Here is a 15,230-nt window from a genome sequence, read left to right on the forward strand (position 1 = left end):
CGGCGGCCTCGATGCTAATCTGGGGGGGCGGGGCACTGACGGTCACGGTGTTTAACGGCCAGAAGTCCACGCAGAATCGGCTTGTCCTGTCTTTCTTAGTGGCCAGTACAATGCACGCATTGTACCGGCTGTGGGACGGCTCGATGACTCCGTCGTGCAGCATCTCGTCTACCTGCCTCCAGATGGTACGCTGCTCGCGAAACCCGTAGCCGCGAGGCGGGTCGAACACTGGGTCATCAGTCAGGGTGGGGATGCAATGTTCAGTGATGGTGGTCCGCCTCAAGGTTCCGTCTACGGCAAACACTTCGGGCCAGGCGGTGAGGACCATGTTTACCTCAGCCTCGAAGGAGGGGGGGGGGACGTCATGGCTCACATCTGCCAGGGTCAGCACCGTGTCCTGTCGGGGGGCATCTGTCCTAGGGCGTACACCTCGTACCTCTCGGCTCTTCCCAGGTTTGAGGTGGGGGTTCCTAGCTCCAGGACCGTATCTTGCTGGACCAACCAGGGGAGTCCTAGCACCACCTCCTCACACAAGTCTTGCACGACTACAGCGGACTCACTACTATTTAATTCCTGCGTACTCACCACGATCTCTACATGCCCCAGCATCCGCCCGGTGTGTGTGGTGGTAGCCAGGCACAGCTCGCCGCTGCCCGGATGCAACACGCCTGCGGGCACGAACGCAGGGCGTACGAACACGTCGCTCGCTCCCGTGTCGACGAGCGCGGCAGCTGGCCGGCCGTTGACCTCCACGGGGATGCGGAACAGGTTGTCCCACAGGCGGCCCAGCTGTCCCAAGGTCGGGAGGGCGCCCACCCCGCCTGGCACGGGGTTGATGGTCTGTGATGGCGGGGGGGGGGGGGGGGGGGGGGGGGGAGCTTTAATCCCGGTCCCTCTGGAGGCAATTTCCCGACTGGGCCGGGCATCCCAAGCGACACAGGGGGACTTGCTCCCGTGCTCCGGCGGCCCGCGGTCGCTCTGCTCGCCAAGCTGGCGGCGCCTCTATGGCTCGTAGTCCTCGGTGTTGTTGTGAGGGTGAGTCCCGTAGTGCGGTGTTCCGCCAGGCTTCTGGTGGGCTGTCACCCCCTCAGGTGCTCGTGGTCGGGCCGCACTTGCTGGCTCGCTGGAAGTTGTGTTCCGTCTCGCGTGCTTCCTGCACGTATTCCGCTACACCGCCAGTGTGGCAGCGACGCAGAAAGGGCTGCAGTTCGTCCCTCACTAATCCTGTGATGATAGGCAGTGCCTATGACAGGGGGGTTCCGAGCGAGATGCGGCGAAACAATTGGAGTTTCGTGGCGATGAACGCCTCCACTGCCTCGCTGTCCTTCTGCCGAGCCCCATAGTAAATCGCGGAACACTCGACGAGGGGCGATCCTGTGTCGAACTGGTGTCTGAAAGTGTCGGTGAACTCGCCCCATGGCATGTCAAACCGGCCTCACAAGCCCTACCAGCTCCGAGCGGTCCCTCGCAGCTGCTCGCTGACCCGCTCCGTCCACTCCCGATTGGTGCGTCCGGCACCCGGTTAGGCGCGCCTCGCACTGCGTCAGGAATTCCCCTGGATCCTCGTGCGGGGCTCCGGCGAACTCTGGCAGAGTCGCTCTGCGGGGCGGCAGGGCTCGTGCCAGGTCTTCCAGGCCGGGCCACACGCACTTGGCCTCTGTGATATCCAGCGCGTGTGTCGCGCGGCCAGTGTGCGAGCTCCAGTCGCTGGCATGGGTGGTTGGAGGGGCGGTGATGGACGGGGTGGTACGGCCTTATAGGGGTGTGTGGTCCACCGGTGGTGTTCGCGCCTGTAATTCCGTCTCTGTGCTGTCGTGCCACAGTTCTATGAGCGCTTCGACCTTGATTGCCGGCAAGTTGTTATCCGGTGCGCATTTACAGTTTTGCAGAGGGTTCGCTTTCCCCGTCCCCAGGTCCCTGCCCTGTGGCCAGTAGCAGACTCGACAGGTGTTTATCTTGAGTCTGTCTGCCATTGCGTCGTGCGGGCGTCGGCGTTGACAGCCACTTTACAGACTTCCGGCGGATGATAAGTGAAGAGGGGGGTTGGCGCGCGCGCTGATTCGGGCCTCTGGCTGAGAGGCGCCCGGACAACTGCACAAAAGGGAGGGCTGAGACTGGCCACTGCGAAGGGGGGATGCGGATAGCCATGCGTAGCGGCGGCCGAGAGCGCCCGGACAGCCGCACAAAGCGGAGAGCGTGATGATGTGAAGGGGGTTGGGGGGGGGGGGGGGGGTGTGTGCTCAGGCGAGGATGTTCATTGAAGGGCCAAAGGGGAGGGGTGGGGGTGAAAGTGAAAGTTGGCGAGGGTCGGAGCGGGCGTTGACGCGCTCTTCCGGGTGGTCCCTTTGTCGCTGCTCCTCTGTGCGCCAAATTCCACAGCGCGCGTCCAAAATGGCCGTCTTCTGACCCCTTTGTCTGATCTTGGTGTGTTTTTCGTGATTTTTGGCTGTAGTTAGGCCCAATGCAAGGGCGCCATTTGCCGTCACCCGACTTCTGTGAAAGGCACGGGGGGTTCCTGACGGGCGCTACGGGCGTCGCGATGCTGTTGTTCTCCGGAGGGGCGCCAGGCTAGCGGGCTGCTAGGCCGTTGATGTTGGGTCGTGGGTACTCTGCCCCAGCGTGCCCCACCAGGTACACGGCTTGAATCTAACCTGAATGGTTCTCCCTTGGCTGTGAAAGCCGCTCGGCTGTGTGGAGGACAGGAGACTACGGAAAATTATTGTACACGAGTTGGTGAGAATTACCTTTAATTTAGTCCCGCTACAAAAGCAACACTTGGCAACGTCTAGTGGTTACACAATTAACAAAAAAAAAAAGACACAACACTACGCGACACTAATGGTTACCGCGGCAGTCTCGTGGGACGTGGGTCGATGCTCGCTGGAGACGGCCAGCGCTGAAAGTTAACGGGTGCAGGGGGGGGCTCGATGAGCGGGCTCCTAAGTTCGGAGAAACACTTACGTGAGTGCAGCCGGCAGGCATATGCACGGCGTCCTTAATTAAAAATACTCTCGCTGGAGTCGGCCAATACCGTAAGTTCCGTGATACGAAGCCCAGCGCTGGGATGGGAAGGGAAGACAGGTGGCGGGCAGGCGAGTGAGTGAGCGGTCGCCCGTCTGCTTGGAGCCAGCGGGTCAGAACACATTCCATGTTCACATGCTTACGTCAGGGGTTTTCTTTTTGTTACTTTAATAGAAATAATATTTAAAAGTATATTATTTTTATAACCAAATACACACGATTAATACTAGAAACATTAAATACAAACGTAAACCAATCTTTTTCTTCTGGTTGGTGGGGGGTCATAATGGGCAACCCCCGATTTTACGAATGCAATCCGTGGAACCGTGAGCATATGTAAATTCGGGGTTCTAGTGTATGTAGTTTTCGCTTCATGACTTTTCACTTTAAAATATAAGAGACTTGTATTGTGTAATTTAACGGTTGTTCTTAAAAATCACTTTTTTTTTCGCATTTTCCATATAAATTCAAGGAAAATTTCGCGATTTCGCAATTGACGATATAATCGTGGCCCTACCCATTCATAATAGCCCAATTTTACGGAAGAAGGGAGGGTGAAATGAGCATTTTCTCACCGAAGGTTTTTCAAAGGAAGCGAAGTTGGGGTGTTATAAGAGAGGACACTAGATGGTTTGTGTGTCTGGGAGGGATGAGCTAGCCTTGAAGAATGTTATTGAGGGGAGGGAGGGGTGAGCTTATGCGTCATGAAGCCGCTGCCGCCAGCCAGCAGGGCGAGCTTCGTGTGCGCCCACTCGCGTTGCAGAACCTACAGCTGCCATATTTTTAAAGGAAATGTCCCATTATTTTTTTGTTATTCTTACATGAACATTATTGGAAATATTAAAGCCGACACAAAAATATGCTGTGAGTTAAAATTAACAGATATTAATGATCTTTCATTTAGTTTTTTTTTTTAAATTTTTTTCTGATTTTCACATTTTGGTCAAAATGTCCAATTTTTTGACGGTTCCAGAGAATGTATTCGTAAAGTCACTGCTTCGTTAAATTCGGGGTTCTAGTGTATTTAACTACGGCAAGCAGAAAACGTACATGTAAACTAACCAGTAAAAATAAACTGTCTTTTGACATATTTTCTTTAGAGGTGGCCTGTAGGGCGACGGACTTGTCATGAAGGTTGAAGTGGGTTTAAAGCAAATCCATCTAGCATTGTGAGTGACAGCATCCTGCCATTGTACGGCTGGTTTCTTAGCGAGTAGCGGTTTGGGGGGGGGGGGGGGGGGGGGGGGGTTGAAATCAACTGAAAATTTCGGAAAAACATCTATTACGACCCCCCCCCCCCTCCACTATTACAACCCTATTCATGGGAATTTGTGTTTTAGGAATGTATGTTTTATAACTTTGTATGACTACAATCATAGCACATTTGTAAGTTACACCTTATAGTTATGGTATGTATGCTGCCATTTTAGTGAAATTTCTTCTAGAAGGAAATGAAATATTTTTCAAGCAAATTGTTTGTATATTCAATAAATGCATACTCAACGGGGTCCTTATATACCACAGAAAGAGTATTCCATACTGCGCATATTGTGTAATTGACAAGTTTATTATAATAAAGACAAAAAATATTTCTGCTCAATAAAAGAACACATTTTTGGATGACTTCACATGAAATATATACATGGAGTTTAATAATGCATGCATACACACCGTGATTGCATGTTCTCACAGCCACTGCACAGATGCCTAGATGCACGTAAAATTCAAATTCGAACACTACTGATTCAGCCTGTATGTAACTTTGTAGGGTTTCATTTATAGACATAAGTTCCTTAACAAAAAAACATTGTTTTGCCATTCCCTGTCAACATACTGTTTTGTATTTAATTAATTTTGGTGAATATTTATTATAATTGTCTGATTAACACTTACAGAACCATGTCAGCTATTGACGTGCAACATGCAGCGCATGCCTTTGATCATTAAGCCGTCAGCCTCTCTGTTCCTAAACACATGTGTGGGCCGTGGCAGATGGCCAAGATAGACTGTGCCGTCTGCCCAGTCACGTCACCCATTGCCAGGGTGACCATACCCATGTCTCCGGTTGCCATGGGCAACTGCACCGAGGGCCGACATGGTGGCCAGAGCATACCTGACTGGCCCATTCTTCCTACGTCATCCGCTAGTCCTCAGAAATGGTATATATGGCCAGCCCTGCACCCTGCAAAGACAGTTGGTGTTGGGGAGACACCACCAGCTTCGGCAGCCAAGCCATCAGGACAGCCTGCGGCAGCGTCCAGAGCGAAGAGTATCAAGAGTTTTCATGAGCCAAGTTGCGACCCGAGTGTCCGGCCCCAGCCATAGTAGCGAGCAGAGAGAGTCTTGAGGGTAGTGATGAGAAACTATAGTCAGGCCTAGGATCTGCCTAGCTACAAGCCCTATTAGTAGAGGAAGTGTGTTGGTTCTAGATCAGTGTGTAAGGGGACGCTGTCACCCCACGCCTATGCATCCTGTGAGTAAACTAAGATTATTTATATCTTGAGAGCTCATTTCAGGACCAGGAAGATGAGGGTAAACGACATCAGCACCTGCAACAGTCCCACGAGGAGAGAACCATCATCTGAGACGACATTCTAAGTGAGTATTCGAACACCGAAACAGGGGCAAAAAACCACCCAGGCCCACCCCTGGAACTTTGACTGGCATTTAGCCCAGACAAGGCTACGTGGGTCTACAAAAAAGCTCAAGACCGCGCCATAGCAGAGAGAGACGGAGCGTGGCTATCCCTAGCCCACCCTCAACCTTCTTCCCAGCAGCAGTTGGTATTCAGACCCTCCCAGCCCTCGGGAGGCAACCAGAAGACAATTGCAACAAATCCGAGATCCAGATCCTCATCCACGAGAGCACCCGACAGCCATCTACACAGGATCCCTAGCTGGGGATGCCTACCAGAGATATTTCTCCCGAATCCACACAGGAACCTACAGTAAGTCAGGGTCAATTCCTATCCCTCATGCATCTGGACTATTCTTAAAAGGCAGCCCCAATTTACTTGACACCAGTGACCTCTTTCCACCAGGAAACCAAAAGATTGTCAAGCAATTCTATGATTTAAAAAAAAAAAAAAAAAATTAAATGCCATGAGATGAACATTAATTTTGCTATCATGCATGCAGCCTATGCAAAGCAGGTTATGTCTGCTAGTATTTCTTTAAACTAAAATTAACAAACTTACCATACATATATAACAATTTTTTCCACTAAACAAACAAGTCTGTGGAAATTATTTCACACAATTTTCTGAGATGGCATTCGTGTAATCTCGTTGGATGTATCTTCAAGTGGTACACTACCTCTGATTTTTAAGGATGGCTCATGTTACGAATAAACAAAACACTGCAATCTATTTGACTGTAAATCTTTAATAACACAAAAATTGATTAGTCCTACAGTAACTTTGGTACAAAGAGCTTGTCATGCTGGTTCCACTGGAGCAACAAAAGTAACCCCCTCCATCGCCCTTACCCTGGACAACCAGCTTTACAAAGCAATTTTTTTAATAAAAAAAGTTTCAGAAACATTTTACAGTCTAACATGACATATGTAAAACGTATTTGGCAATTTTCCTTTCAAAATTAGCATTCATAATTCACAAGGCTCTTAGCATTACAAAGATGTAAAATTTCAATTTTTTTTAAGACCATAAAAGTTAAAAACACCAAATCAAATTACAGCAAAAGCAATAAAGGCATACACACATTTCAACAAAACATTAACAAATAATACCTCACGCAGAAAAAACACTCGCTCATGCATGCTCGCTCATACACTGCATACATAGCATAAGCTATTTTCAAAATGCAATGAATAATCTTCTGTTTCTTAATATTGATATTTTGTCATACAGTATTTTAAATTTCAGTCCCTTACTGTTACAACTTACATTGTTACAAACACACAAAGAAAACTCTAGTATACTTAGAACAGTGAATATACTCTTACTGTTGGCCATTATATAGTTCTTTCATATTAACTTTACACTCAATGGAATATGTAAAACCTATCTGAATGTGTACATCATATGATAAAAATTATTTAAACACCTTTTAAAAGCTTTCATAAGATAATTTCAAATATTTATATAGCCACAATGAAATACTTCTAAATTAAAACCTTAAATGGCTAGTATGCAATACCATTATCATTTTTGAAGAGCTGTGAATGGATTCTTATGTATATATGCAGTTTTCACAAATATATGTACATAATACAAGAAAAGCTTGTTCCTTATATTGACAATTTTTGTAATTTTCTCAGTAATAAAAATCAGATGCCTAAATGAAAATATGAATAAGCTATGCAATATACATACACAAACATGTAGCAAGCTACATTGGTACAGAGGGGAAAACATAATGCTGAAAAGAAACGAACAACAATATGATTGCTTATTCTATCAGAACTACGTGATCTAATCAAAACATAAAACTTGCTACGAATGCCAATGTTATTATTTGACGAGAGTATTAATGTACCATTGTCCTGGCATTAGCTTTACTGGCAAGACTTAACAGGTCCATGGCACACACGTTTAAGGTGGTTACAGGTCCTTCACACCGAGGAAACAAGCTAAAAGCACAGCATGTCTTCCCTCTTTCCTGCCGGACAGACGATCACAGTTAACACTAAAAACACTATAAAGGATTACAAGAGAGGTGAAGAGACAAACACTGCTATAGTCGCACAACCTAAATAATAATTATTCTTGAGGATGGTCTGGGTCCAAACATGTTGCTTACAACTCTTCTCATCACGAATAAAAAGCAATATACACTGACTATTTAAAAGAACACACCAGTCTTAACTTTATTGATATATTACAAATAAAATATCACATTACTAAAACAAAACACAAGTCCATAATTATTATGAATATTAATATAAGGGTCTAATGAAGAAGAGTACATCTGAAGCAGTTGAATATTATTTTACTTTCTGCAAATATTTATGTTATTAAAATGAAGGTGCCATCACTTTTAGAACATTCATTTATCCTATCTGCTTGATGCTAAAAATCACACATGCATGATAAATATCACATCTCACATAAGTTTTGAGCTTTTATTTCAAAAATAGAACGAAGAAAACTTGCTCTGTATGCTAAAAACTAACACTATTTGATATTTTCTGCTTATTGGTAAACCTTTTTTTAAATTGATTAAAAAAACAAAAGCAATTAAAACATTTTTACAGCATTGTATCACTGATAGTTAGGACACACACAAATACACACACAGCAGCCCTTGCAATCGCAAATATTATCAATGTCCTGTGTGCTCATCCAGAACATGTTCGATTATTTCAATGACTGCTAAAAGAGATAAATAAATGCCATTTTGCTATAGTGACATAGGTACACATCAATATGTGTATGTGTGGAATTTAGTGTGTTGCCACACTTATTATACCACATTAACAGTTACTGAAATGTACACTTAAAAACGAAGCAAAAAATTCATTTAGCACATGGCTTTCAAAAACCAAACTTTCTAAGAGAATTTAGAAAGTACGTATATTGAACAAACTTCCCACGATGAATGGTAGAGACAGCAACTAAAGGTTACACTGCCACAGTATCGTAGGGTGTGACTGCGAGTCCGTTTTGTTGATGATGGTGCCCTGCTTCGTTTCTGTGAAACAAACAACAAAACAAGTTTGTAAAATTGTCACTGTGATTTTGACTACATTACCATTAAACCATGTTTTAAAAATTTATAAGTGTCTACAGGAGGAATGGAAAGGTTTGATATTCTCTTTAAGAGAATGTGTTACAGACAATTAATTTCTTGAATAAATATAATAATATAGATACAATAGAATTTGTACATTTATTTGTATCACATTGTGATGACAGCAACTAGACAGTCACTGGGGTTTGATCACAGGTTTATCCAAGCAAGGAAGCTGTTTTCAAAGAGAGGAAACACTGTGGATTTTAACGATTCTAAGTGGCAGTTAAGAGGTGTGTTACACAGTATGTTCAAATATTATTATTGACTATCTGTTGATTAAGCTTGGGTGTTGCCACTACAATTCAGACTGAATGATATCACTCTTTGGGAAAGCAATCACTTGGTTGGTGCACCTTATTGTGTCTTGTTTATAATATTTAATGTAGTGAGTTAATAAAATTATTAATAAGATACTGAGCGATCATTATGAATTTATGTATAAATAAATAGATTAAAAAAGCATATATAGGTATTATATTAATAGCTGAAGAATCTGACATTGCCTGGGCTAAACACATCGTAAAGAGGCTTACTTTTAGTCAAATAAAGATTTATATACACAACAATGCAATAAATGTTGCCAAGGTCCCAAAGAAAGCATTTAAATTAAATTTTGTAAAACCTTTTTGTAGAAAAACTTGAAATTTTGTTTTTTAGCACCTCCACAATTATCCTTAGGAGCGGTTTTTTGGAAAACCACATTCTCAGTTGATGACTTTGTAATATAAGGAACATCCATGCTGAGTTTCAAGTTTGTATAACACATAGGTACTTGAAAAATGGGATTTTTGATCTTTGATTCCCTGCAACCCCCCTTGGGAGCTTACTTTTTTTTAAAAAAAATCCATTCTTAGCGGATGCTTATGTAGCAAAAGAAATATACTTGCCAAGTTTCAAGTCTATAAGTCTTATATTTCTGGAAAATTCGTGATGAGTGAGTCAGTGAGTAGTATTTCGCTTATAGTAAAAAAAAATATAACAAAAATATTTTTAAAACAATTCATGAAATTTAGTTAACATTCTCCTTCCAAACATTTCCAGTCACTGGGTTTGGTCAAATTACTCCTAAAGTTTGTATTATTTCATTTGAACTTCACACAAAAATTTAATTAGCCTTTAAATTGAGGACAAGAGAATTATAAAATAATTAATTCACAAAGATTATCAGAACAGCACCATACCAAAATAGCCATGAACCATTCCTTTGATCAGAAGTATGCTCTTTAGAACTACCTATTGAGTCTGAATTCGACCAACAACCTTTGGCTGCAGGTTCATCACGACAAAATAAGTTGAAAACATTTACATGACTTATGGTGTAAAGTACTTCCCAAAGCTGGTATGTCTTTGAAGTTGGAGCTGAACAACATTTTTATTGTGAATAATAATGAAAGTATTCAAGATGAAGGACTAATCATCAGGATTACGTTTAACGGAATCATGTACTACAACTGCAAATTTTTCCGCAGTAGAAAAATAATTTCATTGAAATAATTGGGAGTAACACCTTTATTTTCTACATAGTTTTTTTTTATGTGTTACTGCCATCAGTTATTTCAATGAAATAGTTTTGCTTCTGCGACAAATTCACGGTGGTTGAGGAACTTCATTCAATTAAACATAATCCAGGCGCTCAGGGTTTGCATCTTAAATACTTTCTCTATTATCCACAATAACAATGTTGTTCAGCTCCAACTTCAAAGACATATACCAGCCTTGGGAAGCACTTTAGACCATAAGTCATATAAATGTTTCCTACTTATTTTGTGGTGATCAACATGCATTCAACGTTTGTCGGTTGAACTCAGACTCATTCTGTATAAACAATGTCAAATAAAACTAATACTAGAAGAGAATAACTAGTTTATATTATGTTAAATCATAAAACCTTTGCCCGTCTGAGTTTTATGTACAAGATGCTGATGACTTCAAATAGAATTAACACCTCAAGTATCTGCTACCATTGAAACTTGATGAAGCTCATCTGTTTAGAGATACATTTCGTTGCTTTGCGCATGTGTGTCTCTTGTTTTCTCGGCGAGTGAACTCCATTTCTTTCGTGTGATAAAACTTCCCCATGGCAGTTGAAGTAGAACAAGATACACTTAGTGCGTGCATGTGTGGGCTCAGTGGCCTCAGCAAGCAGTGGACAGTAATAAACACCTTCCTGCCACTCCTAGCTGTAAAAAAAATCCCTTAGCTATGGAAGTATATCTGTCATGCCACTGTTGTGCTCTCCAAAATCAAGTTCCATCAAGTTCCTTCCATACTGCCGTCAGTGTTTGTTAAAGTGTCTAGCCGAGTGCAATTGCTTCTCACTGGGATTACACAGAGGAGAAGTCAGTGATTTATAATTATATATTATAAATAAATACACACATTATACATAATTATAGCTATAATTATATAGATGATGTAATATTAGGGATGTTCAAAAATTTATGGGCATATATTTAATGGGTGGCAAGAAATGTCAAAACAAACAATTGTTTATTAAAAAAAAAGTCAGGAAACATAACCTTTCAAAGTTACAGGCACACATTGTAGCGTAAATTTGATTTTGCACTTATTATGCACCACTCTATTGGCCGAAAGAACACACCATCGCAGCATTCTGATGATCAAACACTTTGGGAAAAGTACACAATGACCCAAAGCCAAAACATTTAAACTTACCACAACCAACCATACACTGCTGATTGCTACTGTGCATCGCTAATCTTAAATGTCTACGTTCTGTTCATCGCCTGCTTCCTGTGGAACACTAAACGTCACTGGCACTGCACTGGCCCGTCCTCTCATCCAATGGAGTGGCACATAATGAGCGCAAAATTCAAGCATGAACGCAAAGTTCAAGTTTACGCTAGTTTGCCCCAGTGACTTTGCAGGGTTGTGTTTCCGGACATTCCAGACAAAAATTTCTTGTTGTGCATTCCCTGCTACCCATTAAATTATGCTCAGCAATTTAGGAACAACCTGCATATAACATTTTATGAAATTAATAACAGAATTATTAAAAAATAAATTCTTAAAGATAAGAACAATCATCAGAACAGTACCATGCCATACCTACACTAATTAAGTGTAACAGTTTAGGACTGAAAGATGTATAATTTTTTTAGTAAATAACAGATAAGATACTAAAGGTTTTGAATAAAAAACCTTATTTTGACAGTTTAGCTAATCTTTAACTATTTTTGCATAGATTACAGTATATAAAACAATATAATCTATCTTTGAGACTACGCTGTCGCTTTGGTCTCTCTAATTTTGCCACCTTATTAATTATTCTGTTAGTTTTTTCAATTTATTTCAACTTTGTTACTTTGGTAACTTTTTAAACTCTTTTGGAAAAGGATTTTAAATTAATTTTCTACATTGCTTTTTAGTTTACTTTAATTTAATATAATTTTATATTATTTAATTTAGTTTGTAATTATTTTTTATGCTGGCTTAACAACCATGGACGTCTGAGAATGTTCTGGACAACATGAACTTTAAAGGTATGGTTGTGCTAAGATTAAAGTCTAATAGTTTATAAATATATTAATTTTTTTAGTGTTTATATTTTCTTTCCAAAGATTTTAGACTTTAAAAAATGAGTGTTAAACTTTAATTTGTTACCATCCCACCACTGCTCATGTATTGAGGGGAAATGGAACTAGCAGAGAGGGAAGGAGAACGGAGTTGTCAATCAGTCATTTCCCGGTCGGCGTGAACACCTGATTGCTCGTGCGGCACGTGTCATTTTAATGCGGCCTACGAACTGCCTGGTTTTTCGTGAAGGCGCGGACAAGTATTAAGGGAAATGGAGTTTTCTAGATAAAACTTTTCCGTGAGAGAAATAATGCATTTCTTAACAGGAGTGTGTTTAATGCAAGAATGGGCTGTGCAACAAATTGTGACGTGCTTGCTGTGTATGTTAGTCACGAAAATTCGCTACCGCCCTCGCCTTTTTTGGGTGGTTTGCCAGGAGGCCAACTTGACAGCAGCAAAGGGGCCTAAAGCATAAGGCCTTTGAATAATGCTCTCTTCGAAACCAGAGAGCAGAAGACTTCGTAAACCAAGTAAGTGTTTGCAACAAACCCTTAGCTCCTTGAATGCCCTGGAGCTGTTTAATTGCTGCCCCCGTACTTTATTATTGCGAGCGAAAGTGCAAAAGACTCATTAAACTGGTGTGTTTTAAAACCCCACCTCTCTTTATTTAGGTGGAAAAACTCTGAGCAAAAAAAGTAATAGACTAGTGTGCTAAAATGTGCAAGCACAAAACTTTAAAATTAAGAAATAGGAGGCCTCTAATTTGGTATAAAAATCTTTTCTAAATGTTTTAATAAAGTTTTTTTTTCAATGCATGCTTTATAAATAATGTAGGTTTCAAGTATGTTGGGACATTGTATATTTTAATCCAGTACATCAAGTATTTTATAAGTTTTGTGCCAAATGTATATTTCCTTTTTCAGCACAGGGGGAGTCAAGATATGTTAAAAAAAATTTTTTTAATTATTACTATGCTAAGGTTTTAATGATTTATTTACAAAAGGAAGCTAGTAATTAATAAAACCTAAGTTGTGAGAAAAAAACTAATTTCTTTCAGAGTTCAAAACAATCACTGTCCAATGATGTGATTCCCTACACATTACTTCAACTAGCTTATTGTTTATTATAATTATGTAAAATTAATCCCAGAAAATCATACATTCACATATTAACCTACAAATCTGAAATGACGTCTTACAAAAACTGAAGCTCTATGGCTAAAAGTGATAAACCACTTACATAGGAAGTACTGTCTAAAATTATTGACAGGGAATAAAACCTATTATGTCCACACTATTCTTCTGGCATCATAGTCTGTTAGCTCTGTTGGCCATTAAAGAATAAATTTGGAGAACTCATTTATATGATTTTTCCCTCCAAATTCATCGGCACTTTTTTTTTTACACATTGGATATGCAGTTACTGTAGCAATAATAGGATTTACAAAACTGAAGCATGTGTGACGAAACACAATGTTCCAATGTATTGGGATTCAGTTGATGCAATAATAAATAATTTCTTGCATTTATCATGTTGGAATTCTACAAAAAATGGAAATTGTGAAAGCTTACTTTCTCTTCTGAAGAAAAGTTTAACCCTGGCTTTCCAATAACAAGAACTGGTAGGTATTTTTTGTAACATTAGGGCCACATGTCTCCAAGTCCAATAATGCAGAAAGTCCTAATATGTTAACATTTTAATAGTAAATATACCGGATAAACTGTGGATGTTATTATTTTCCAATTTGCAAATTTATTTCAGTACATATAATCTAAATTTCATTTACAATTCCAAATTACATTCGCAAGCAAGATATAAGTGTTCATGAAAAATAAGTTAATGAAATATGCCAATCTTGTTGGTTTCTAAGTGACTGACAAAATTTCAACAAATTCAATTCTTAGTTGAATCCTACACGCAGCGGTAGTGAGGTACAAACTCATTTGTAAGGTGAAGTTTTACTGCACTGTCAGTAAACCTGTCAATTTTGAATTGGTTTCACAAGGCAGACACTAGTACTATTACAACAATTTTTCTATAATAGCCTATATATTGTTATTATTATAATTTTTATTGTAATATATTATTGATGCGGTATCTTCTATTTTTCTTTGTTTTCTAAACCATCAAAAAGTAAAATCAAGGTATATTGTTATGTTCTCAGCATTCCATAACTCGTACACTTAAAATGGTGATGGTCAAAATAAGGGAAATATAAAGCCTTCCATTACCAATATTAATATATATATTTTTTTTAAATAAGATAATGTAGGACTTGAAAAACTTTACTATTGAAAATTAAGCAACATAGAATGGTATAGGTGTTTGGTGTTTATACCTTGAGGCAAGCCATGAATTCTACAGGAGCACTGTAATGGGATTAAAGTGTTGTATTTGATAATAATATTTCAATCAAGTCAAAAATGAGTCAAATACAGCCAAAAAGCAGCAAACAAAACAGCATACAATAAGGCACAATACTAGTACAAATCAATGAGATAAAAAGCTATAAGAAAAGCAAAAAAATTTTTTTAAAAGTTTACAACCAGTATTTTAAATATAAAATAAGTTATGCAGTATCACAATTTTGTTTAAGTTAGCTAAAAGCACACAGAAACAAACTACAATAGTTATGCTGGATTCACATCGTAAGTCTTCTCTCTTAACAATGTGAACCCTGCACTTAACTGTTGACTTACGGTTTCCTGTTCAGTTCGTGCAAGTCATTTAACGAAAGAACAAAATATCTGTTACAATGCAAAGATAAACGCAAAGATAAACCAAACAGTAATTCACTACCTACACTTCACCAAACTATATACATTGTGATCATTCCCCAACAAGCAGTACAGATTGAAGGTTATCAAAACCACCACAGCAGGACCATATTAACAACTTGGTTATAAACTTTAGTCACAT

The 15,230-nt window shown here is 40.5% G+C and overlaps 1 protein-coding gene across 2 annotated transcripts in view; it reads right to left on the bottom strand.

Annotated features, from left to right (window-relative positions):
* Nucleotides 1-6,384: 6,384 nt before the first annotated feature.
* Nucleotides 6,385-15,230, bottom strand: part of LOC134530446 (cell adhesion molecule Dscam2) — a 469,894-nt gene continuing 461,048 nt past the window's right edge. For both annotated transcript variants that reach the window (XM_063365267.1, XM_063365269.1), the window contains one exon: nt 6,385-8,672. In XM_063365267.1, coding sequence (XP_063221337.1) covers nt 8,603-8,672 — 70 coding nt within the window. In that variant the 3' untranslated portion in view covers nt 6,385-8,602. The remainder of the gene's footprint in view (nt 8,673-15,230) is intronic.

The sequence above is a fragment of the Bacillus rossius genome, chromosome 3, assembly GCF_032445375.1.
Source record: "Bacillus rossius redtenbacheri isolate Brsri chromosome 3, Brsri_v3, whole genome shotgun sequence".
In the NCBI taxonomy this organism is placed as follows: Eukaryota; Metazoa; Arthropoda; class Insecta; order Phasmatodea; family Bacillidae; genus Bacillus; species Bacillus rossius.